The sequence below is a fragment of the Xiphophorus maculatus genome, chromosome 4 (assembly GCF_002775205.1).
Source record: "Xiphophorus maculatus strain JP 163 A chromosome 4, X_maculatus-5.0-male, whole genome shotgun sequence".
In the NCBI taxonomy this organism is placed as follows: domain Eukaryota; kingdom Metazoa; phylum Chordata; class Actinopteri; order Cyprinodontiformes; family Poeciliidae; genus Xiphophorus; species Xiphophorus maculatus.
Genome location: NC_036446.1, coordinates 23,341,046 through 23,366,710, shown reverse-complemented (window position 1 = coordinate 23,366,710; position 25,665 = coordinate 23,341,046). Strand labels below are relative to the sequence as shown.

General features: G+C 39.2%; 1 protein-coding gene across 1 annotated transcript; it reads left to right on the top strand.

Annotated features, from left to right (window-relative positions):
- The first annotated feature begins 846 nt into the window (after positions 1-846).
- Positions 847-25,553, top strand: LOC102225265 (lymphocyte antigen 75-like). Its single transcript, XM_014469035.2, has 35 exons — positions 847-1,126; positions 3,206-3,577; positions 6,034-6,207; positions 6,409-6,567; positions 7,408-7,527; positions 8,221-8,361; positions 8,714-8,917; positions 9,835-9,995; positions 10,104-10,211; positions 10,466-10,554; positions 11,528-11,697; positions 12,312-12,511; positions 13,609-13,751; positions 14,071-14,149; positions 14,359-14,430; positions 14,636-14,756; positions 14,949-14,984; positions 15,111-15,280; positions 16,209-16,276; positions 16,398-16,474; positions 17,077-17,213; positions 17,566-17,671; positions 18,119-18,279; positions 18,387-18,516; positions 18,846-19,069; positions 19,144-19,306; positions 19,490-19,654; positions 19,741-19,860; positions 20,880-21,065; positions 21,153-21,376; positions 21,488-21,689; positions 21,906-22,067; positions 22,270-22,386; positions 23,476-23,658; positions 23,771-25,553. Exons 1-35 carry the CDS (start codon positions 1,027-1,029, stop codon positions 23,944-23,946), a joined length of 5,220 nt encoding a protein of 1,739 aa, XP_014324521.1. The 5' UTR covers positions 847-1,026; the 3' UTR covers positions 23,947-25,553.
- Positions 25,554-25,665: the final 112 nt, after the last annotated feature.

Below are 25,665 nucleotides of genomic sequence, written 5' to 3'. Positions count from 1 at the left end.
TTACAGAAGTGTGGGTAAAGACCTGAAAGCAAGCAAATGCCAGAGCAAACATTTCTTTCCGTCTTTATGTCTAGTAAGAGGTGCACATGCCGTATTAGGTATTCATTGAAAAACAAACTATAAAGGAAAAAAATAGATAAGTACAGACAGAAACGTTTTGTACACGTTCAATTGCATCAGCAAAAAGAAAAGAGTAAAGTAAATAAATTATCAAGCGCAAATACACCAGTGGAAAGTGTCAGATGGCATTTATACATTTCATAAGTTTTGTGAACTTATGGAGCCGTAGCAATAATGACCAAGGTGAAGAAAGAAAATATCTTTAATTTTTACTGGATTAAAATGTCTACCGATTGTATGATAGTTGGACCTGGTAGTTTTGTTTTGTTTTGTTTTGGTTTGATTTTTTTTTTAACCTCATCGCTGTTTGAACCACATTTTTTCTTGTATTTGTTTATTTTTAATTCTAATTACTTTTGACATTTGTCTCTCAAGATTAACATTTGAACAGCAGACGTCTTGTTTTTGTTTTGAAAATCTGAAAAGTTTGTTGTTTTTCTGGAAAGTAAATCTGCGTTCTACAGATATTTATTGGTATTGCATTGCAAGGATATGTTTAATTAATTATTTAAAATGGACGTAATTCTTTACGCCCTTTTTTTTGTTGTTGTTGTTTTTCCTCTGATGTTGCTTTCTCAACTTTAAGCTACGGTTATGCTTAAATGCAGCTAATTTATTCCGAATATTTTTTATTTTTTTTTTTAATTTGCAAGCTTAATTTTCCCCGACGCTTGTTGTGGTCGTTTTTACGCTCAGTCCGGAAATTGACGCCAGCTTGACGGGCTCGGGCAGGTCTTTGGGAGGCGCTGATGTGACAGCTGGGACTGCGCTGACTGCTGGGTTATCCGCTCACTTTCTGTTTAGAAGTTCGTTTATCGACAGGGACAGTTTCGCTGCTCTTTATTCAGGAGGGAGAAATAGAAGACATCCTTTATGAAGCCTTAAAAACCACAGACTGCCACAAGTATGCTGAAATTCTCCGCAGCGACACTTTGCCTTTGTTTGTTGATGCTGGAGACATCTGTCAGCTGGGGAACTTGTTCACCGGAGAGCGTCCAAAGCCACGGTAAGCAATCTGCGACAACTTTGCTTTCGGCTCTGCGCCATCTGCATTTACAGCTCCGGTCAGCCCGTTTCACAATCAGCTCGGCTGGGTAATAACTTTTAGAAACGAGGCCAGCAATTGGCACAAACCTGTCTGACTGCAACAAGTAAGCTTCTGTTCATGTTTGTTTGGGATCCTTCATTAAAATCCAGGTCTAATAAACTCTTCCTTGCACCTGCTCAGTTTTTGTTATACTGCTTACAGTTTAGAGGTGAAATGACACAAATCACTCACTGACACAAAACACCCTTGCAGTTGTAATATGACACTTTCTATTTCTGGAAAGCCAGCTTGGGTGAATTGTAGATTTAAACTGTTTCCCATATACATGTTTGAGGAAAAAAAAAAAAACACATTTTACCTTAATACTCTGTCCCTATATATATATATATATATATATATATATATATATATATATATAATCTTTATTTCATATAATTTCATCAAGTTTTTTGCTTTAAGTGCAAACAAAACCTAATTTTACCTTTCACTTTCATATTGATTCTGATGCTTCGACATGCTGAGTGACGCACTCCTTAACATGGGGGAATCTCAAAAACTTTGAACAAATTACTAGAGCAACCTTTGCAATTTTCTGAAGCTTCTCTTCAGGTTTTGTCCCATGGAACCCAGTGATATAATTTATTCTAAGTTTCAAACGTATACTCATCCATGGTAATCCAAACCACAGTGAAACATGTAAAGCCTTTGCCTGCCATTTGTGACTTCTAACAAGTTTAATTCAACGAACCTTTGGGTTTGATTTCATCATTAAGTCTCATTAGTTAAAAATTGTTTCCAGTGAATCTGATTAATTATAAAGTTCAACATTCTTGATATTGTCACATTTTTTTATGCCTCCAAAAGCTAACATTTTTGCCAGCAGCGTCTGGAGTCTCTGTAAAACAGGTCATTGTAATTGCTGACTTTGTTTATTTGTTTTTGTTTTTCAAACACTTTAGTGTAGTGTACACTTTATCTCTCTTATCAGTGCAGAAAGTCTCCCAGTAGGCCAAATTTCTGGTACCTTAGAGCGTTTTTCACACGTTACCTCACACACATTTGGATATGCAGCAGCAGTTTGCATTTCCCCTCTCTGGTTCACACTTTTCTTTTTTTTTAATATTCATTACTGACATATTAGCAGAGTTTACACTGAACATTAATCTGAGGAGATCAAGTTCGTCTTGGTTTTAGCCCCAAAAAAGTTAGCTCTCGATACTTACCACATTTTTCTCTTGTTCTTTAAATCAATTTGATTTAAATACATTAGGATTTAGGGCAATCAATATTTTTATTTGTATGTTATTGTGCAGTGTCTTCCATGCTGTGTTTGCTGCTACACAGAGCCAGATTATGCAGCCCTGACAGACTTTGCTGTTTTGTTTACAAAGGATGGCTTATTTGGAAATCGCATTCTGGTTCGTTCTTTACCATGCTGATTATTGTTTGATGCAGCTGACTTGACTTGTCAATTCTCAGGACACATAAGCGTTTTGTTGCTTTGGTTGTGCATCTTGTATCTAATCTGTAATTTGACATCATGTTACTAAGAGTGAAATGATTAAGAACTGCCACCATTGACCACTTGCTTTGAGAACAGGAGGAACCTGTGAGAGACCATTTTAAAATGCTGTAACCATAGAAATGAAATTGATTGTGGCAGCATATTAGCAAGTTAGGCTATAGCAGGGCTTCAGTCTAACTGGTTAACTTTTGCAGTTACCTGCTCTGCCACAACAGTTAGATGAACTAAAGTTGTATGATAGCTTCACTCAACTTCCTACTGCAGGTCCAATATATCAAACCTATTGGTAGCAAGTTAAACTAACACCAGACAACACTGAAAAGTGCCTACATCGAGCTTAACGATAACTAACTTAGCATCAGCTGCAGGCAGAGTGAGTGGAAGTCTTAGCTCAGTGTTTTTTTGGGGGTTTTTTCTCTGCGTTGTGGAGGCAAAAAAATATCCAAATATCCGCACCTGTGGTCTCTGAATAAGAACAAAAGACTATTTTTTTCCCCCTTTCTCATCCTCAGATGAAGATGCTTTCACCATCCAGCATTCCACCACAGGTAAATGTGTGGAAACGGGACTCTCAAGAGACTTTAGAATCACCGCCTGCAACTCCACCGTCAGATCCCAGCTGTGGAAGTGGGGTTCAGGCGAAAGGCTCTTCCACGTGGCGTCGTCTCTCTGCTTGGCGCTGAACGTTAGCTCGAAGATGCTTACCCTGGTTGACTGTGGCTCCACCGTTCCTTTGACGTGGCGCTGCCTCGACGGAGTGGTGTACACAGTTTACCAGATGGGCCTGACAGTCACCAAAGATAAAGTTGGGTCCAGGCGGGACTCTAAAGACGCCTGGGTTAGAGGAGGAACCCAAGAAAACATCTGCCAGAGGCCTTATCGTGGTAAGTGTTGCCTCCCATTTCTAATGCGTAAGACAAGAAGTTTGTCGGGCGCCCATGTGCTTGATGCTTCAGGAAGTTATCTGAGGGAATGGGAGAGGGAAAAAAAACATTGGTAAATTAATTTTGTAGAGTGCAGCAAGTTAAACTTGGTGAATGCATTAACTTCTTGAAGTGACCTTGCAGTGCATTTGCTCAGATCTCTGTACTGTGCCTGCAAAAATACCTCTCCAGGTATTGTTTTGAGAAAAACAGGTTGTGACACATTTTAAAACAAACCTGTCTTGTTTATCTGGCTTAGATGCTTTTTGTGGGACTGCGTGTTACGTCACATTCTAATGGAAGGAAGTTCAATCCTTTGGGGGATTTCCAGTCAATAAAAAAAAAAAAAAAAAAAAAAAAAGCTTTTCAGCTCTTTAAGGTGTTGACTCATGTAACAACTATTAAATGTTCAAAGAAACTGTGGCATAAAGTTAAAATTATCTAGAAAAATAAGAGGGGTATGTTTATGAAGCATTGTTAGGAATAATCTGACTCGTATTGGTACAGTTTGACCCCACAGGGATCTCAAAGAAAGTTTTGCAACATCTGTACTAATAAATACAATCGGACATTATGCTCTGACCAGCCTTGAGAGTATAACCGTTTACCGCTAACGTGAGTCACAATGCAAGGTTTTGCTTAAAAACCTACAAGCTGACATTAAAATGGGTTTTAATGTCATTTGCTTCCAAACCAAATCCTCCCACACATTTCACAGGCACGACAACAAAACTCCCCTCACAGAGGCACACAGTTAGCCTTAATGAAGCAGCAGTGGCTTAGAGTAAAATTGGTGAAGAACGATTGTGAAATGTTGATAAAAAGCCTCAGAGGTCAACGTAAGCTACCCAAAAACACCAAACTGATGGGTTCTGATAGGCCGGTTTTGCGTCTGAGCAGACAATATCTCCTCGCTGAAGGAAGCAGCTGGAACTCTGAGTTCAGATCATGAACAGGATCAAACACAATACCCTGACTGTTTGAAATGTTTCAGATTAGTGAAAATAAACCTCCAGTAGACCTAAAGAGGCTAAATGTTCCCATGAAACATCTCCCAATGCGTTGATTTCTTTTTTCCACAATGGAGCAACCTAGTGAGTCTTAGACGAGTTGTCAAAATATTATGAATAATGAGTATATAAATAGCTTTTTGTGCAAACCTAAAGATGACAGATTAGCAGTTTTCCTTTCCTAAATCCCAGTGCAAGTGAAAACGTGCATTGTGCAGCTTGTGTCTTTTTTTTTTTTTTTTTTTTAGCTCGCACAAATCAAATAATGAGCTTGTGCCTCAAATTTCTGAGTGAACTGACCAACCAGAGTGGACGTTTCTGTACGAGAGGAAGCACTTAGAGTGAGGCGACTTCTCCTTCCCGCACTTGCATATGCTTCGTCATCCTGAGCTCGTTCACAGTAGAAGAGCCAGGTAGCAGAATGAGGAGCAGTGTGTGTCTGTGTGATTCTTCGAAATTCTTCAAAATTAAAACTCTAAACTTGTAGAATGGATGCGAAAAATGACATATTAAGTGGCAGTCTGTGGTTTTTGATAACCTAATTTGATCTTTTTATTTTGAGAGAAAATAATTAAAATATAGCCAATGCAGTGTACGTATTGAGGAGTATTTAAATAACTGTACTGTGTGTAAAATCAGTTAAAGCTAAATTGTTCCTTTTGATAAGCTCAGTGTTTTATTATTTTTATTTTTTTATTATTATTATATTTATAAAATATGATGGTCTTTCTAGCATTAAATTCCAGCTGCCAAACCAAAACCCCACCCACTACAACACCACCACCCACCAAGCAGTCTCCACAGCACCCCCAGTGTGAGAATCACTGCTCCACCAGATTGTGTTTCCTTGCAGCCTCGTGCCGGCCTTCGTGCTGCAGCGTTTCATGTTACATCTTCTCTCGATTGGAAAGATGGAAACCTGCGAATGGATTCAAGTGAAATAAGCCAAACCTCTGTTGGTTTTGGTCAGCTATCATGACCAAAAATATTTCTATTTGCTAAGTGCCACAATACTGAGAGAAAGATAAAAAAAATACTTATCAATGTCTTCAGAATTAGAGGTTTACAGACAGAAGGATTACTGTCTTTTTACAGAGTGAACAAAAACCTGGTCACCACTATGTGACCACTCTGGCTGTATGATTGAGGTTGTCGTCCGTTCGGACCAATGGCCGTCGCACTCGGTTCTGGACGTGCTTCACTGAATACTGACACCATCTTACCAACATCTTCACAAGGCCTTTGACTTTTGTTCCGGTTTCAATCTGCATATGTCGGACCAAATTCGTTTTTCAACTTTCAGCGTGATTCAGTTTCACAGCCACCCATGTGACACAATCCATTTACTTGCCATGGTTAGCAGGAGCTTGTAATGCAGCTGTGACTTTGTCTCTTGTGTCTCGGCAGTTGTTCACACCACCAGAGGGAACTCTGCAGGAGCCCCATGCCAGTTCCCCTTCAAAGTCAACAACACCTGGCATCACGGATGTATTCCTGATGCACAAGTCCCCAGACTGTCCTGGTGTGCCACATCCTCAGACTTTGACTATGAGCAGAAGTGGGGGAACTGTCTATTACCTGGTAAGTTCACATTTTTTAAAATTAAAACGTCATGTTTTTACTTTTCTATGTAGTTGTAAAATATATGTGTTTTGTCGGCTAATTGGATTAATGTGCACTTTTATTTGCGTAGCAGTTTTTTTCTTCTTTCTAAGACACAATCCAGATTCGACTGAGCTCTGTTTCTGCACTTTCAACGACTCTGTGTCCGTGACTTTGCAGAGGTGGGCTGCCAGACCCTGTTCTCCGGACCGCCTGCGGGACCCTGCTATGAGTTTGTTTCCGGCGCCGCGGTGACCTGGCATGAAGCTTTGCATTCATGTCGCAGTCAGGGAGCCGATCTTCTCAGTCTGTCGGAGTCCGATCTCAACTCAATAGCCTGTAAGACCAACTTTTTCTGTAAAAGTACCTTCACCTCGCTACCCACCTGAAAATCACAGACGAATTTGTCAGTAATTAATCAGCCGGTTTTCAAAGTTTTTGTGTTTGTGCAAGCAGAAAAAAGTTAAATTGAGTACTAATGACTCAGATCATTTCACTTTTTTGACTCCATGCCTAATCACCTGAGCTTCACTAGGAAATGAGGCCAGTGGGCAGATCGTTACCATGTTTCTATTACAGTTTACTTTTGTTTGAGACACAGCATGCTGTTGCTGCATATGTGCCCGTTCCAATAGGAATCCTTTCATGTACTTCCTCCTTTTGTACTTCCCATCTCCTTTTTATGTTTGCGGCGAGATAACATCTCGCCGCAATGATTAACACAGTTGTGATTACGTAACACAACTGTGTTACGTAATCATCAACTGGACTTTGGCTGAAGCAGGTTTTGGCACTGACAGGAGATTTCAAAGTAAATTAATCATCTCTGAAGAAGTAAAACACCTAAAGCTGTTAGGTGTTTCCCTAAGCACCTGTTTTCTAACAACAGGGCTTGTTAAAGATTTTACAGTATGATTTTACAGTATTATATACAGTATGTACTGTATATAATGCAGTATATACATTATACTGCACTGGTAACATAAGGATTTTACATTTTTATATTAATCTGGTCATAATGACCTCAGTGAATGAATGGTTATGGCATTTTAATGTCCACTGTGTCTTTAAAATGCCAATTCCCATTTCATTCATGAGAAATGAATGTTCTCATTCATTTTCTGAATGAGAACATTTATGCTTGCTTCTCTTGACTGCTGTGATGTTGCAACTGTGCAGTTTTGGGCGGTCTTCGTGAAATGCCTGAGAGGATGTGGATCGGCCTTCACCAATTAGACAGCTCCCAGGGATGGCAGTGGTCAGACGGATCCCCTCTTTATGTCTTGCGCTGGGAAGCAGGTCAGGAGTTTTCATTTCTTTCCTTTTTTTTCTGTTTTCTGTTTTTGACTGATGGATGCAAAGATAAATCAACGTACCTGCAAAATGATCAAGTCTAAAAGTGTGAGGAAATCAAAACTCAGATCCGGAGCCTGCTGCATTTGGCAGCAGCCTGCATCGTGCAGGCTGCTCTAATCCACACAGAGAACCCCATCCTGTTGTGGTCTACTGTTCTACAAACATTAGCAGCAGTCAGTGAAACAATATAACCAGTGTTACAAAGGAGCTGCGTGTGCCTTGTTATTGGACACAGTGTGCCACTGAGATTGTTAGTGTTTCCGAATAACCCATTAGTAGCACTGAATGGGTGGCTCTTCCAAGGCTGCCAGCAATTGTATTTTTCATTTTATATTTAAGCAATTTGTCTTTCCTTGTTATGGACGCTCGATGGTTAAAATAATTTATAGTGTCTCAGGGTCATGACCAGCAAGTACAGTAGTGGATTGTTGTTGTAGCAAATGTGCTATTTCATATTTCTCCAAAGTTTGATCACGTTATGTGATCCAATGCTGTGTGTGTGAGTTACAGCTGTGCGTGTTGCTATTTGCGTACTGTCTATTTCCCACTGTTGGTGTACAATGTTTACTTGCGTTGTGTGTTTTAGGATGTACTTTTTTACAATAGTTTTTCTAAAACAGTGTTTACTATTGACAGGAATGCCATTCACCTCGTTCCTTATTGAGTCAGACTGCGGCGTCTTAAATTCTGGAAAGAACTTTGAGTCTGAGTCATGCAACAAACGGCTGCCGTACATCTGCAAGAAGAGGGTGAACGCCTCTGACACGACAGCCGCAGGTCGGTTAAAGGAAGTGTGCACTTCATGGCATGCCACCTGTTTTTCTCCTCTGAGTGAAACTGTCACATAACTGCACCAGGATGATTTTGTTTGTTTGTTATTTAAAAGTCCGGTGCTGTGGAGCACACCATCATTTAAGATACTTTCCTTATTCCATGCACCAGTTCTCATGAAGATTTATATTACCAGCTAGTTTTTAAGGGAATCTTACTAACAAATAATGCTAAAAACCTCACCCTATTTAGAGTGCGTTTATCCATCATAGCTTTTCACAGTTAATAAAACCCCGTAACTCCTAAATTTTGTAATGTCCTCTCGTACCTTTCTTTCTGCTCTTCTGTATCTCCCCAGATCCTCTAGTAAATAAAGAAACGGTGTGTTCAGAGGGCTGGGTGCCATGGAACGGCTGGTGTTACAAGTTAATTAACGACATCAACGAACAGAGGAACTTTGTAGATGCCCAAGAATACTGCAACAACACAGAAGGAGGAGCGCAACTAGCTAGCTTCCACTCTATTGACAACATCGAGATGATCAGCACGTATTTTCCGACAGGTAAACCCTGTGATGTTCAGTTTTCCTGAACTAATTCTCTTCTTTTCTCTTGCTGTGAAAAATTCAGAAAATAGCAGTAGGGGATTATCTATAACATATGATTAAAGAGTTTTTGTATTACTTCAGATTTATTTTTGAGCAAAAGAATTTGACAAGTCAGTTGCACAGCTTGTTTCTTTTTATTGAATGAATTTATGACTCATAAAATGAACGTTGGGAGTTTGGCTACAGAAACCTGAAGCTCTGGTTTGAAGCTGTGCCTCAACAATGATTGAAACCAGTAGTTTATTTATTTTAAGGTACTGAACACACCTGTTTCATTTTGGAAGCCAAATAGAGCTGCTGGTCACAGCATGTATGCAGACAAAAGGCTACAGACTTGTGCAAAGAAAAGGTCTTTACTGCAGGTGGAGGAGTTGATCTCTAGGATTGTGCTACATGCAGCTCATAGTTTACTGAAAATAGAAGAGTAGTACCAGGTGTCAAAGTTAGCAGATATCAATGCCAAACCCATCCAAGCACACTTGGGTTATTTTCTCAAGTGGCAAAAAAAAGAAAAGTCACTAAACAAGCAGGCTGGTTAGCAAAAGAACACGCAGGTTTATGTGGAAGAAAAGAAAAAATATTTCCAAAGAGATGATTAGGCATTTTTGAAGTGTGTGGGACTTTCCAAAGGGAGGTGATGGATAGTAGCCAAGCAATCTACTTCAAAAAAGTCATTGTGTTTTTAAATCTCCTATTTTAATTACTTAAATATTTTTTATAGGGACCAAACATTTCAACAAACTATTTGATATTGCAGGGATTGAAATCCAAGATCTCTTTTGAAATAAAGACCCGTTATTGTACTTTTGTCCATTTTAGGCTAATTTAAAGTCTTTCATTGAGTTTTCTCTAAGTTTCCCCGTGTCATGCAGATGGGAATTTTGCTGGTGCCTGGATTGGTCTCAAGGGTTATGGGTTAAAACCCACCATCTTCATGTGGACTGACAAGAAGCCTGTCAGTTTCACCTACTGGGACCAAAACCAGCCTGTCCAGAACGCTCAGGATCCCACCTGTGTCTTCTACTCTCGGGAGGTTTGTGTGTTTTTCTTCACCATTTTATATTTATATATATACAGTATATATATGTAGATATATATATATATTTTAAATAAATCCTAATTACTAATTTTAATTTTCCAGTCTCATGGTTGGCGGGTTGGGGACTGCTCAACGAAGATGTCTTTCATGTGTCAGATAAAAGGAGTCTTCAATGAGTCGTCAGTACAAGCTGGATGCCGTTATGAAGATGTAAGTATTGATCAGAGTTTGTAAAAATGATTGTTGCAGTATATTATACAAGACTGGTAGCTAGTTAATTTTGTTAGGTTCTGGTCAGCAAATTAATATCTATATATATATATATGTATATTCAGGATGCAACCAAAATTCACTTTTTAAATATATAAATTCTATAGATATTGCATAGAACTGGATGTGGGTCACTGTCCCTGTTTGCATGTAATTTGAGTATAATCTGAGTCTTACTGTTTTTAATTACCCAGGGGTGGAGGAGGCATGGCAGCTCCTGCTATCTAATGAGGACTGAACAAGTGCCCTTCAAAGACCACTGCAACGTCACTATCAGAAACAGGTAGGGTCTGGTAATCATCAATAAAACTGCAATCATCTTAAGTAAGTCCTAGAACAGAAAAATCTTTTTTTTTTTAAAATCATCATTAGTTTATGTGGTACTTTCTGGATCTCTGAGGTAAAAATGTTGTCGAGGTTTGCCAACATTTTTATTCACAGCTCTCAGAGAGATTCTTCCACAATTAAATGAGAAATCCTTCCTTTACTCTACAGATGAGTTTATGTTAGACTGAATGAGATCCCAGATCTTGTGACTCTAATTGAAGCCCAAAATAATCACCTTTCAAGGGTGATTATTGACCCTTTTACTCTTGTATTACACACACACTGACGGACAAATGAGGCAGAAAGCATATTATTCCAGATTTCCTATTTTCTGCTCCGATACAATTTGACAAAATATTTTCTTAATGTACAGTTTGGAACTTTATAATTAAGCATGCAAAAACAAACTGCCTTTGGGCTGTGATGTGGCTCTTGAGTTTTATATTTATTTGGACTGGGTGGGAGATTTCCCCCTGAGAAGTTTGTTACAAAAGTTTTTAGTTCATTGTGTCAGTTTCAAAACTGACACAATGTTCTTTCGTGTTATTCCTGTGCAAATTTACTAGAACTGTAGCAATCTATGTTTAGCAGGCTAACGTGCACCAGAACATAGACTCTGACAAAATCTTGCTTTTACAGAGTTTTAGGTTTAACTACATGGAGTTGGTTACATAACATAGTGGGATTTGCCCCGCTGATGTTCACTGAAGTTTACATTTAACAATTTCTCATAACCTGTTTACTTTTAGATTACTTTCTACCCAAGTCCTGTTGTGTTGTCTCTTAGTATTGAAAGAGGGCACATGTTTTATCATGCCTGCACCCAAATGCACAACAGTTTAAATCCTTTTCTTTGCTTCTGCATGGTGAGCTGTGTCTTATTAGGTTGAGGTAGGGGCCGAGTCGTTCAAATTTCTTTTTTTTTTTAGGTTTGAGCAGGCCTTCATCAACCGCCTGCTTGCAGAACACATCAGCAAAGACCCTCAGTATTTCTGGATAGGTCTGCAGGACATCAAGAACACTGGAGAGTATCAGTGGATGAGCCAGGGTGACTCCTCGGGCGTGGTCACATATACTAACTGGGGCTGGTTTCAACCAGGTTAGTGAGCCCATTGCTCCACTCACACTGTGGTAATTTAGACTCTTGTGTAATACCAGATTATGCAGAGCTTTGGAGTTCTTTTTGTCTTGGTGTTCAGATATACTGGTTGTAGAAGCCTAAATTCAGTTTTTGTTCATTCAGACTTTAGGATAAGTTATGTTCATATTTCTTATTATAATTTGTTTATTTGGATAAAAATGATAACTAGTTGGATCTATTGCATAGTAATTTACTATATTTGGATACACTAATGTCTTGAAAATTTGCATATCTAATTGGAATTAAGGATTTTAGGGTGTGGCTAACCAGAGTCAGTTGGGCAGTTGGAGTGGAGCCACACAGTTTTTTGGCCTCACTCTCTTTCCTTTTAAATTGTCGTTTCTCTTTATTTTTTGTGGAAAGGTAACCTTTGTACCGTTTTTATTATTATTTCTGAAGTAAACCATTCAACTACATTAAGAGGATCCAGTCCTTTTTTTTTTGGTTGTCGTTTTGGACCGAATGGGAAAGACGGAGAGCGTCAAGCTTATGGCTCCTTTATTTAGGAAACTACACTGGTTTTCTTATGCATAATCATATGGCCATATTTTTTCTGTACCTATGTACTTCAGATAGGGACGGAGGTTGTGCTGTGATTTCGACAGCAAAGCCGCTGGGCAGGTGGGAAATAAAGAACTGCACCCTTTTCAAAGCCGGCACAATCTGTAGAACAGACCTCCAACCACCTCCGCCACCAGAACCAGTACCGGATCCTAATGCGACCTGTGCCGATGGATGGATGACTGAAACAGACAGCAAATATTGCTACAAGGTACGTACAGTCAAGGGCGCCTACAGGATATTATAGGAGGACACGCACAAAACTATCATTGCACCTGACCTGCAAGAGCACAACCACATCTCCAACATGTCGCACAAAACCAACACAAACCTAAACCACACAAATGCAGGCCAGACACGCGTAATTCGCATGGCCCACTACAACAGCTGACCTTTTTTTTCTTTTCTACAAATTATGTTAAATAATAAAGACATGAAAGCAAAGCCTGCGTGTCTGATCCAAGAAAGGAGGATGGAGATTCCCAGGTTCAGGTGATGTTTCTGAGACTCCCAGGGAAGAAGGTGAAGCAACAATGTTGGCCTCATTTCTACTCCTTTGGAAAACGTTTTGAATAGACTGAACTACTTAATTCTCCCACAGTCTTAGCGCGACGCTCAAGAAGAGTGTGGCAGATGTCATGGTCGGCCAACCGGGTGACCTGTCAGCTCTTTAGTTCATGAAACCACAAAAAATGCTCATGAACCGTCGGTCTACCAGAACCGTGCACACGGCAAAAAGCTCGACCACTCTTAGAGCTACGGGAGGGTTAAAACTCCACTCATTCATTTTTTGCTTACAGAAAAAGCGCCAAGCTGCCAAATAAACAACAGTAAACTGACCAATAACATTTAGGCTTTATTACGTGCATGTGTCCATTCCCATATACTCGCACAGATATGGGCTATGTACAAGATGTTTCTCCACAAATGTGTTAATAGTAAAGGGGGTTAGATAATGAAAAAAATTCCAAAAACTATTTTTTCCTGTGTTTACTTAAAGGAAAATCTCATGGTACGCACAGTGCGTACAGCTGCAGGCGCTACTGTGTACAATGTAGCTTTTTTAACTTCTATGTGATAATGCAGTGTTTTTATGGTTGCATTAAATAATACTTCAACTATTGATTTTTATTGTTTATTTCTGGAAAATAGAAAATGTTCAATTCTTAAAGATCAAAGATCATCCCTATGCCTTTCGGCGTTGTTACACCACGTGTCTCTTTTGTGCTAAATTCACTTTTTATTACCTTTTTCTGCTTAACCTCTTATATTGGTTGGCTTTGATGAGCTGATCTTTCTCCCTGCCAGGTGTTTCATGAGGAGCGGCTCAGCAGGAAACGCTCCTGGGAGGAAGCCAGGAGGTTCTGTCAGGCTCTGGGAGCCAACCTGCCCAGTTTCACAAACATAAAAGAGATGGCATTTCTGCACCGCATTATGAGGAATTCAATTAGGTATATCTTCTTCCGTAATACAGACGTCACACTAGAGATTAATACTGGGAGGTTGGGGGGAAGGGTCTTAACTTTTCAGACCATTCTGTGACTTTTCAGAGAATGATCTGAGCAAGAGAAAACATCCAAGAAGTGACAGTTAATTGGACAAAATGGCTTATTAACATTGAAGTCAGAGGAGTCAGTCTGGCAATTTAAAGAAGAAAACAAAAACATTCTTTCAAAAATCTGTCCAACTTTAGAGGATTTTACTCATATGTTTGTCTTCGCTCATTTCTTAATTAATTAGTGTGAATAAAGACTCTTTGTCTCGTTGCAGCGACGATCGGTACTTCTGGGTAGGCCTGAACAGAAGAAATCCAACCGATCAATCCTGGCAGTGGAGCGATGGCCGCCCTGTAAGTCCCTGTATTAAAAATTGAAGGGAAAACCCCACCATGTCCCATGTTCAGTGTGTGTTAAAAGCTTTCTTTCTGAAAGTTCACCCCAACCATGTCACTAAAAGTTCTTGCGTTTATTTAGTGAATTACGTAAAGCAGTGTTACACAATCTTATTGTTTGAAGAGAGTATTTATTTTGAGTGCTTAATCAATGGTTTTTGCCACAGGTGTCCTTCGATGTTTTACACCACGAGTTCCACGAGGACGATGCCTACAACAGAGACTGCACGGCTTTCAAGGTTCGCTGGATTTGTGTTGCTTAAGTTTGCTTTACATTCTTGTGCCAAATTTAGATTTTTTTTGTGTAGTAAAGAAAGTTATACTTGTTTATTAAATAGTGAATTGCAGTTAATTTATAAATTTTATAACCTTTGAACAATTCATTTAAAATCTCTTGTGTATTTATTAGACCTCTTATGGTTTTTCCAAATGTGTGCCCTGTAGTCAATGAAGAGAACCTTCACACACCTGCTGCTTTACCTTTATGACATAAACATCCCACCGTTCTTTGCCACGCCATTCCACTGTGACGCTCAGCTGGAGTGGGTCTGCCAGATTCCCCGCGGTGAGTGCGTTCATTCGACCCAGCTGTGGACTGTCTGCATTAAGCACAGGCCACAAGTTCCCCTTGGCTTTTTGTAAATCTAACCAAAAGGGAGGATACTGTGTGACTTAGGAAGTCATTGTTAAGAAAATAAATAAGTGAAGTCGTGTTTGTTTTGTGCTTCTGAATTTATATTTGTCCATGCTTTAACAGGAATTGAACCAAAGACTCCAGAGTGGTACAAGCCTGGTAATTAAACTACGGTTTTATTTTTTAAAATCCATCCATTCATTAATATATCAATAATTTCTTTGATTCATCCTTTTCCCATCTTCAGCTGTAGATGACACTTCGATGTATTGCTGTGTTTTTCAGATGGGCACCATGAGACCTCTGTCTTCATAGACGGAGCTGAGTTTTGGTTCGTAAAAGAGCCCAAACTAAGCTTTGATGAAGCTACTCTATATTGCAGTGCAAATGGCAGCAAACTGGCTTTTCCAACAAGCATAACTGCAGCTGCAACGATCCAGCAACAACTGGAAAAGGTAAGTTTAAGTGTTAAAATATTTATTTTACATCAGATGATGCTTTGATATTGAAATACGGAGCCAACGTAAAGTTAATAAATATAATTTCCATTGAATAATGAGATGTAAAAGTAATAACCAACACAAGTGTAGCAAATGAAATGCAATTATAAACCAAGGTAATGTTATAATAATAACATTACCAGCAAATGTTGTCCTAAAATTGAGCAAAATTCAATTATTACAAATAAAAACTTAAATTCAACTAAACGTCAGGTTGAAAAGTCTTTCAGTGGATCAATACACTTTCATAAGGTCTATAGGGAGGTTTTTCAACAGGGGAAGGTCATGAAACAGCAACTTACAGTATGCTTATGATCATCTTTAAAAAGAAAATAATAATTCACCTCCTCTCAAAGCAGTTTGGCATAAAAGATGTAAAACTCAGCCTAGACAGTGTGTTGTTTGAAAGATTGAAGATTAATTTATCTGTTAGTTACTTAAAAAACTGTTGAGACCCTGCAACCACGGTTCATAAAAGTAAAACAAGATTATAGTTCCGAATGAAATGGGGAGGGAAAAAGGATAAACATATTATTGTGCTTCTTTTTCCCTTCATTATTGTTTTCATTCCTATGGGGGACTTTTAGCCTATTTGAAAATCCTCGCAGTCCAACGCAATTATTTCCCCTCTCTGCGGGGTCGTGGGAAACAAGCATTTAGTCGTGAGAATCTAGCTAGATGCAGTGAAACAGCACCTCAGATACACATACAATGATTTAACAAGAAACTGGAATGTATTAACTGAAGACTAACCAAAAGAAATCCCAATTCAGTAGATTCATGAAAATGCACAGCACTCTAGTTGATGTTTCATAATATAACTTAGTATGATGCGTATGAACTGAAATTAATAGTAATTACTTTGTTTTGAAACCGTTAACAGCTGGGTGGACCACCAGATCAAAACTGGTGGATCGATATGACACGCCCTGACCAGCTGTTCCCCTCTATGTAAGTGAAAACAGTCTCACACAGGTCTAATGTTGATGCTTTTTTTCCCCTTCTAAATATAGCTGCATTAAAAAAATTCACAAGGTGATGGCAGCACTGACTGAACTCGCATGTGTTCCAGGTACACCAAGATGCACTTTTACCGCTCTCAGTTTTTGGGCCGATGCACGCACATCACTCCTAAAAATTATTTTCCAGGTAATTGAAAACTCTGTTAATGTTCCACTCAATGGGAAGAATAGAAGAATTAACAAGTTAAACTAAACTACTAGTGTGAGGACATGCTACTCTCTTTATTTTTATTTTTTTTACGTAGAGACGTCATTGCTGTTCATGTTCAAAGGTCAAGCAAAGGGAAGTGTCATGTGACTTCGCTTTTATTGTTATATTTACTCCTTCCTGTAAGTCGACCTTTAGCAGGCTTTGCTGTTTGAAATGATAAAATAGAAACTGTTGTTGAAATTTATCACTCATTTGAAGTGAGAAAGAGATTATATTACATCTATATTTCTATAGATAAAAATATTTAAAGAGACAAGTAGTAATGTCATTTTCTTGCACTGGGCACTGTTCAGTGAGTTCAGTTTATGTTGCCTTTAAATGGAGCATCTAAAAACGTGGAAGTGGGAGTAAATGGCATTGATTTTGCTGTAAAGGTTTGTCGAAAGCAGGTTGAAAGTTTTTATTTTAAAAAGCTTAAGAACCTTTTCTGGGGACGCCACTGAAACAGAACCACCTGATTTATAATGCTAGCCTTTTCAAATATCTCTTGTTTCCGTTCCTTTCCATTTACCTTGCAGGCCATTATCTAAGTTGCCAGCAGAAAAATCCGTTTGTGTGTGAAAAGCTCAACGTCACACCGGTGGAGAAAAACCCTGCGAAACCCCAACCTGACAGATATCCTTGTGGAGGCCGCTCAGTCTCTTTCAGGAACAAGGTATGAAGTGGGTCCTTTTATTGTCATCATTCCTTTAAACTCTTTTTTTTGTCACGTAAGAGAGCATTAGCGAAAGATAAAAAATGAACAGAAAGCTGAATCCTCTGTTGAGGACAGATGCATATAATATTTCTCAAATTTGACACTGCACCTCCTTAGGTTTCTTTGTTGGTCCAAATATTGGATTAATTGGATTAATCTGCATATTGGATTAATTTCTAGCCACTGAATTTACTCAAGAGGTTTTACAATTTCAAGACATTTTCATACAGCACAAGATTTGGGATGATACAGGAGGATCACAGATCAGCTCTGAGCTTCAGTGGTTACAGTGTTTGTGTTGTTTTCTCAGTGCTACACACTGTTGAACAAGACCTCTATAGCGTTCAAACAGGCCAATGAAGAGTGCAAATCTTTGAGGGGAACCCTGGTCACCATATCAGATCAGGTGGAACAAGGTAAGGACATTGCTTGACATGTCTTTCATTCTTCTATTATTTATTTACATTTAGGATTTTCATTACCATTAAATTTTAGTCGACAATCATCCTTCATGATAATTGATGCACATGAGCTTAATCCAACTCTTTTTCTTAGCCTAACGCGTTACCTGTCTTTAATTTTTATTTTTTTTTGCTTTGGGTTTAAAAATATTTTTTGTCCTGATGTTGAAGTTGCTTTTGTCTTTTCAGCAGAATAAAAGCTTTTCCTCACAAAATGCAGTGGCTGCAATAAAGGGTTTTATCTTAGCCGTGCTATTCCTATCAGGCGGTGTTAAACCGTCGCATGAAAGAGGCTTTTGACGATGCTGTCAATGAGCGGAAGTCAAACCAATGTTTTAGATTAGGATGTTTAAACACTAGCATTGTTTCCAGACTACATCATTTATTTTCTGCGCATTCTAGACTTCATCAACACTCTGTTACTAAGTGTGGTACATATGGAAAGAGTATGGATCGGTATGAAAATCGTGCAGAACAACTTCCAATGGGTCGATCAAACCCCAGTGAACTACTATAATTTTCACCCTCTGCTTCTCGGCATGCACAAGTCTATGGGAATCAGGGTAAGCGCCACATATCGCCTCGTTACTTACAGTTTGTGTATTAAGATTTATTTTTCTATTTTCAAAGAGTCGCATTGTCTCTTCTGATTGGTTTTGTTTATCATTAGACTTTAGATCCGGAGGGTTCAGCCATTTGTGCGTTCCTGATCAATAACAACCACTCTGACATGCTTGGAACCTGGGACTACGCTCCTTGCACCCAGAGTCAAAATCTGGGCATTTGCCAATACTATGCAGGTAAAGTTTTCTAATGATCTGCTTAAATTGAAGGTGTTGTCTCGTTGAAGTGCAGAATATTAAATTGTATTAACAGGCTTAAGAAAAAATACTGTAGCAAATGAAAGAGATCAAGCACACGCTCTGGCATCAACGTTTTAGCTGCCACATCTATGTAACAAAACTGACAGAAATATTGCTCTCTCATCTTTTATTTTCTAAAATATTTACATTATTTTGTGTTTAAAAATATCCCAAACATTATGTAACAAAAATGTTTGGGATGTGTTTACATGTTAGTGTTTTACTTTTATCCCTTTCACCGCTTCTCTTTTTATCCTTCATTGCAGATAAAACCGAGGAGAAGGCCATTATCACAGAAAAGCATTTGAATGTCAAAGACTACTCTTTCCTACTGGTTTCCAAAAATCTTACCTGGTTTGAGGCTTTGGAGTACTGCAAAAATAAAAGTATGTATCCAGCGAGCATTCCCAACGCCTACGTACAGTCCGTCCTCGGTGTGAACGTGAACCGCGTTGGAACCGCCATGTGGATCGGCCTTTTCAGCGAAGATGTAAGCACCCCGCAATTTATTTAAATACCCCATACCTACCCTTCTTGTTTTGTGAGATGTCTCCTTGTGTTCAGAGTGGGCAGCACTACCGGTGGACCGACCACAGTCACACCGTGTTCAGTCGATGGTCTTCGGAGCCCACCACCGGAGGGTGTGTGTACCTGGACACAGACGGCTTCTGGAAAGCCGCGGAATGTGAGGATCAGCTTGGAGGCGCCATCTGCTACAAACCGCACAGTGAGTGCAGCTCTCAAACGTAGACAACAGAAATACCATCGATGTGACGTTTTGGTTGCTTGTTGGGTACAGTTGTTCCCAGGCATGTTCTCAAAGGGATAAAAGAGCATAAAAGCTGCAATGTGCTGCATACAGATTCACTTTTAAATTCTTTAAATACAAAAGTGCACTTATTTCTTCTAGATGAAGTCATTCCCTCGCCGGAGCACGCTGCCACTAAATGCCCTCATAACATAAAAGGACCAAACTGGATTCCCTGGATGAGCAACTGTTACACCTTTCAACTCGTCCCAACCAGATGGGATGCTTTCAAAAAGAATAAAGTGGCGGACACCTGCCAAGAACTTTGTAAGAGTTGGACCTCGCTTGTTATCGTCCTGATGTTTGGACAGGAATGTTTCGGTAATGGGTGGTTTTGATCGCCTGCGTTTCAGATCCAAACGCCTCCATCCTAACCATCAGGAATGAGGAGGAGAACAAGTTCATCGCAGAGAAGCTCAAATCCTACGAAAGCTTAGTCCACTTTGTTTGGCTGGGAATGTTCAGAAATAGCGGTAGGTCTTTTATCTGGTGTTTGTGGAGGTTTACAGTGCCTTGAAAAAGTATTTGCCCCATTACAGATTTTTGCTGTTCTTTTACACTTGAATGTTTCAGGGGGTTTAGTATGAACGGAGTAAATACTGGCCTGATTACGGACAGACCTGCAGGGTCAAGTAATCATTTGAATTGAACCTGTCTAATGACAGAAAGTGGGCTAAATAATCTTAAAAAGCAGCACATGATGCCCTGATAGGACCATGAATTATGCTATCCATCAAAAACTAGAATAGCTACAGCTTCATAACATTAATCTCAAAGTTACTGGGATTATGGAGCATGATAATCCAGAGCATATAGACTCAAATCTCACCAGTAAGTCCACATCTGAATGGTTAAAAAAGACTGGACTTCCATAATTTCTGGACTATTGGGTGTGGCTTACCTGTGTATAAGCCACACCCACTGTCTTTGAAGAAAAAGAGAATTGTGCAAATAGCCACATTGGTCTATACACCACAGGTATAGACCAATGTGGTCTATACCACATAGTATAGACCAATGTGGTCTATAGCACAAGTCTGCACTTGTGCTATAGACCACACCATGTTATGTAATACCTGTCCATGTTATTGCATGATATTTACACAGAAAGTTTTTTTCCCCAAATACATATCACAAATGCTTTTTTCCAAACGGTACCTATAACATGGCTGCTTAAATAAACAACATATACTGTCTTGTTCCTTACCAGTCATTAGTTTTAGGGGTGAACTTTTCCCCACTGTGCCAGATCTACTGTGCTTTAGATAGCTTTTTTATGCTAATATATAAAGTTGTCTTTAGAAATATATATATATATATATTTTTTTCTTACATCCTCTCTGGTTATCTTTAAAATTGTTATAAAAATTATTTGATTAAAAACTAAGTGTGACCACAAATCAAAAACAAGAGATCTGTAAGTGGGCAAATATCTTCTAAAAGCACCATACGTCCCTATGTGTGGGTTGAGGGAAATGTATTTCTGCTCTAGATAACCAGACCATGTGGTACGATGGTACGAGTGTGCAGTATTCCAACTGGTTGAAAGGCCGACCCAGTTTAAACGGTACTTTCATGGCTGGTCTCACCTCTGAGGGAACCTGGATTCTCTTAAAAGACAAAGACACCTTTGAGGCTTTCAGACAAAAGTCAATTGTTGTCTGCAAGTTGGATAATGGTCAGTGTCCTGCGCTTTGCCTTGTAATACAGAATAATTAGTCAGTTTGCTGACTGTATTTGATGCTACGTTTTTATTCCATTGCAGAGTCCAAAAAGGAGTACAAGCATTCGCTCAAGAACCTGAAGGCCTACGAGACCCTCTCTTATGAGGTTGTCACCAAACGGTTAAATTGGTCTCAGGCGCTAGAAGAGTGCAGTCAGCGTGGCGGTCACCTGGCAAGTATTCATGACGGAAAACACAACGAGCACCTGCAGCTCATCGCCAAGACGGATGGCTTCCCGCTCTGGATTGGCCTGTCAAACCAGGATGTAAGAGTTTTATGGAGACGAGTTAAACATAGCCCGAGCAGCACATTAACACCATCTTACAAGAGCTTCTGCCTCTTCTTAACTCATACCTCTTCTGACTTCTTTGGACAGGTCAGTGACTCAGCCTTCGAGTGGTCAGATGGGACGAAATTTAAGTACAATTACAACATCATAGAATCGCTGACGGACTTCAGCTCAAGCGAGCCCAGTTGTGTTCACATGAACCCTGCTGGAGAGTGGGTGAAAACCCTCTGCGATACCTTGCAAGAGGGCGCCATCTGCTACACCACCAACACCACCACGTCCTCCCAAAGTGAGATGACAAGTCGAGCCTGTTCCCCCACTATCGTAGGAAAAGGGATTTGTGTTGACTGCTCAATTCTGTAAAAAAACAACAACAAAAAAACCCAGTAATTGCTAAAAAGAAGCATTCAAAGCTATGCAAATGTTTGAAAGCAGCACGCTTTCCTGCGATTGTTTATGTGACGGACTGATATCAATTGTTGCTCATGTTGTTGCTGTGAAACAGGAGCTAAGCTGCAAAACGCCCCGGAGAACAACAACTGCCCTCAGGGCAACGGGACGTCTAGATGGGTTCAGCATCAGGATCACTGTTATTTATTCGACGGGAGCTTCTATAACTACGGTGTTTACTTCATGGACCAGGCCAAGACAATATGTCAGCAGCTGGGTGAGCTGGGTCTTATTAATTCAAATATAACCAGATTAATGTATATATAACTAATGGCTCTTTTTTTTCCTGGTTTGAATAAAACTGCCTGTGTTTCAGGTTTAGCATTAATACAATCAGACAATTAAAATGTACATCAGGTTTCTTGATTTGCATGTGAACTACTTGAAATCCAGCAGCTATTTTTCCCCCCTGTCAACAGATGCTCAGCTACTGACAATCAAAACCAAACAGGAGAACGACTTCTTGAACAAGCACCTCACTGACGACCCTCTCATCACCAGTCGAGTTTGGCTCGACGTCAAATTAGACTCTGCAGGTAAAGCCTGATTTTTAGATTAAAGGTGGAGACTATAAAATATCCAACTAATTTTAGATAAGGTAAGGAATTGTCATAATTGTGAAATTTTGCTAGATTTACAGAGTTTACAAAAAACATTATTGCAGCTGCAGCTACGTAAAACCTGAATATCTTTGCCATAGCTAAATATTACACTAAGCTTTGAGTAAGAACTTATTTTCAAACATAAAAAGACAAATGGGCTTCGAAAATAGAAGATTAGAGATTTGGTCAAATTAAACAGCAGAAATCAACGGAAGTATGAGATAGATATCAGTTGCAGGATGCACAGCATGAATTCAGTTGTTGTTGCTAAGTGTTGTCAAAAGTCCCTCCCTAAATATTTCAGACCCAAAACTGAACTAAGCAAATTACTTGGCATTGTTGTAAAATGAGACCTTGTCTTCCCCTTCCTGAATACAGAAGGTTTATCTTATTTCAGTTTATTTTCATGGTGTCTAGTCGGAGCAAAATTAGTTTCAATACATGCTGACAATAAACTTGAACATATGGTCATTTCTTACTGATCTTAGCTAACGGTGTGAAGCAGAAAATGGTAGAAATTGCCTTTTAAACCACATGACTTCACATTTTAGGTCAAGCTTCTCTGGCTCCTCGCAGTGGCCATACTGCTATCTGCAGAAATACACCACGACTGATCTGGAACAGCCAATCAGTTCCAGGAAGAAGCATTTAACTCAACTCAACATTGAGATTTAATGCAGCTGCAGTAATAGAAGAGCATTACAGGAAAACTGTCATTTTCTTTAGTTCAGTCATTTCACTGTGGACAATGATCCTTAAATATTAAAGTTATTAATCTATATGATCAATAATACAACTAATAACTAACTAATGTCCTTGTGATTGGTACCACAATGCAAGCAGCACTGTGCAAGAACAAAATCCTGAAGAATAACAGTGAACAACCTCTTAGAAAGAAAGTAGAAAATCTTGATTTTTATGAAGATACAAGGTCAAGTAAGGAAACCAATAGTGGGTCTAAGTTAGCAGTGATCATGTAACGGACTGAGGTCGAACTCATCTTCATCTCTAACTTCCTCCCAGGTAAACCTGTGTCCTGGCAGGACGGCTCGACCCTGTCCTACACGAACTTGAAGTCTGAGCCCTCGTCGTCAGGGAAACAGTCGAACCCCAACTGTGTTGTCATGATGGCAGGAGACGTCGGCGACTGGAAGCTGGTCGACTGTGAATCCACCAAGAGCCGTGTGGTCTGCAAAACTCAAGCAAGTGAGTATGCTAGCGCTCGAGAAGTGGAACCAACAGTGGAAGGTTCAAGTGGAATAAGTTTGATGTATAAATAGGAAGAAAAACTGATGTTTTTACCCGTTTTGCCCATCAGAGTCTTCAGGCTCCCCTGTTGCACTGGGACTCTTCATCATAGTCCTCCTCGCTCTCCTCCTAGCCATCGGCTTTGTCATCTACAAGAAGAAACGGTCCTACTTCTCCTCGACAGTTCGCTATGAGAGGACCCTTGATGACTTAGACACCACCAGTATAATAACAGGAAAAGATTGAGCTTGTCTTATCGTTCAGCCTCAGGGACTCCTTCTGTGCCTGCGTCGTCTACATTCTCTACTCCTCAACAAAAGTGGATGCAGCCTTCCTAGTTCTTTTGTTTTATTATTATTTATTTTTTTCACCCCAGCCTTAAAGGAAAAAAAAACACAATAATCTGTAAATATTGTCTGGGACACTGAATTTAACTGTGTGAGGCTGAAAACCAAAGAATTCTGACATCAGAAAAAAGAAGATTCTAGTTGAATCTCTTTTCCTGAGCAGGTTGGAGTTTTATTTGAAATTTTCTAATAATGGGTTTTTTTTTTTTTAATGCTTTTATGGGTCTTCAAGTTCCACCAAGAAGCTGCAAACTTCACTCAACTGCTAATGTTAAACTAATTTCCTTAATTTTAACTTTGTTTGTTAGAGAATATTTATTAAAAACTATTCTTCTAATTTGGTCATTGAAGTGATTTGTCAGCTACAGGGTGAAGTGAAATTATTATCGTCTCGAGTTTACAATGACGGCAGACATTTACTCAAACTTGTGCCGTAGTGCTCTCGGTTGTCTTACAATGGTGACATTTATACTTTACATTAGTGCAACGTTCACTCAGTGATCCATGTCCTGTTGAAGAAGGCGTAAATGCACAAACACAGACCCTAAACAGGAAAAACGACATTAAACCAAGATCATTCCCACCGTTGTAGCATCGACTGTGAAGGTTTTAGACTTTGTTGAGCCAATTTCTCGAAGAAAGCCCAACTTTGCTAAACTTGTCTTGTTGCTCTCCCTTTGCAGTATGGAATATGCAACTTCCCATTCGGGCTGATGCACACCGACACAAGAGTTAATTCAAACTACGCAGAATCAAACTTGCTGTTATTTTTGTTTTTAAACTGTAACTAATCTAATGGCGTAAACTACACCTATTTGCTTTGAGCCCAAGCGTTTTATAGACGAGGAGTTTCATCTCTAATACAGATAAAAGCTTTTATTTAAAAATGTGTTTATATATAAATCCAAAAGAAATCATCATAGGTTTAAGTGATCCGACCAATAACATTCTTACTTTTTTCACGTTTATATTTTCAGCTGAACTATTATCTAACAGGCAGAAATCTGACAAAAAATCAAAAAAATCTGCCTTCTAGCATCATCAGTGGCTAGATATCAATTTACACATTGTATTACTAATGCATACAGAAGATGATGTATTGTTCTGCTGACTAACAGTGAAGAGCACTGCCTTAGTCTAAAATGAATCGACAACCATCTGTGTAACGTCTGCGTCTTATCTATGCACATAACTACTGATCAAGAACGCACTTTAATACGAGAGAAAACGGTTTCTGCTGTATACTAAAGCACAAGATGGTCTGGAGGTGATCGACACTCAAATTGCACTGTTTGCTGTAAATGCTTTGTAAATATCTTATTATTATTTTTAATTAAACCAAAGATGGCATGTGAATGTTAAAAGCTTTTACTGAGCATCTGCCTCAGTTTGGCCTGTTAATATCAAAATGCAAACTGTTGATTATTAAGTTCACTGTTTTACAAAAACCGATCAACTTAAATCAGGTACCGTAACCTTTCAATAAAAGTTTTCTTTGAATTTGTACTGTTCTTGTGTAATTGCTTTTTTTAAAATTTATTTGAAAGTTTTTTATTTGCCAATATGTGATTAAACCTCTGATGCACGAGTGACTGACTATACAGTCTTCCATGAGTGG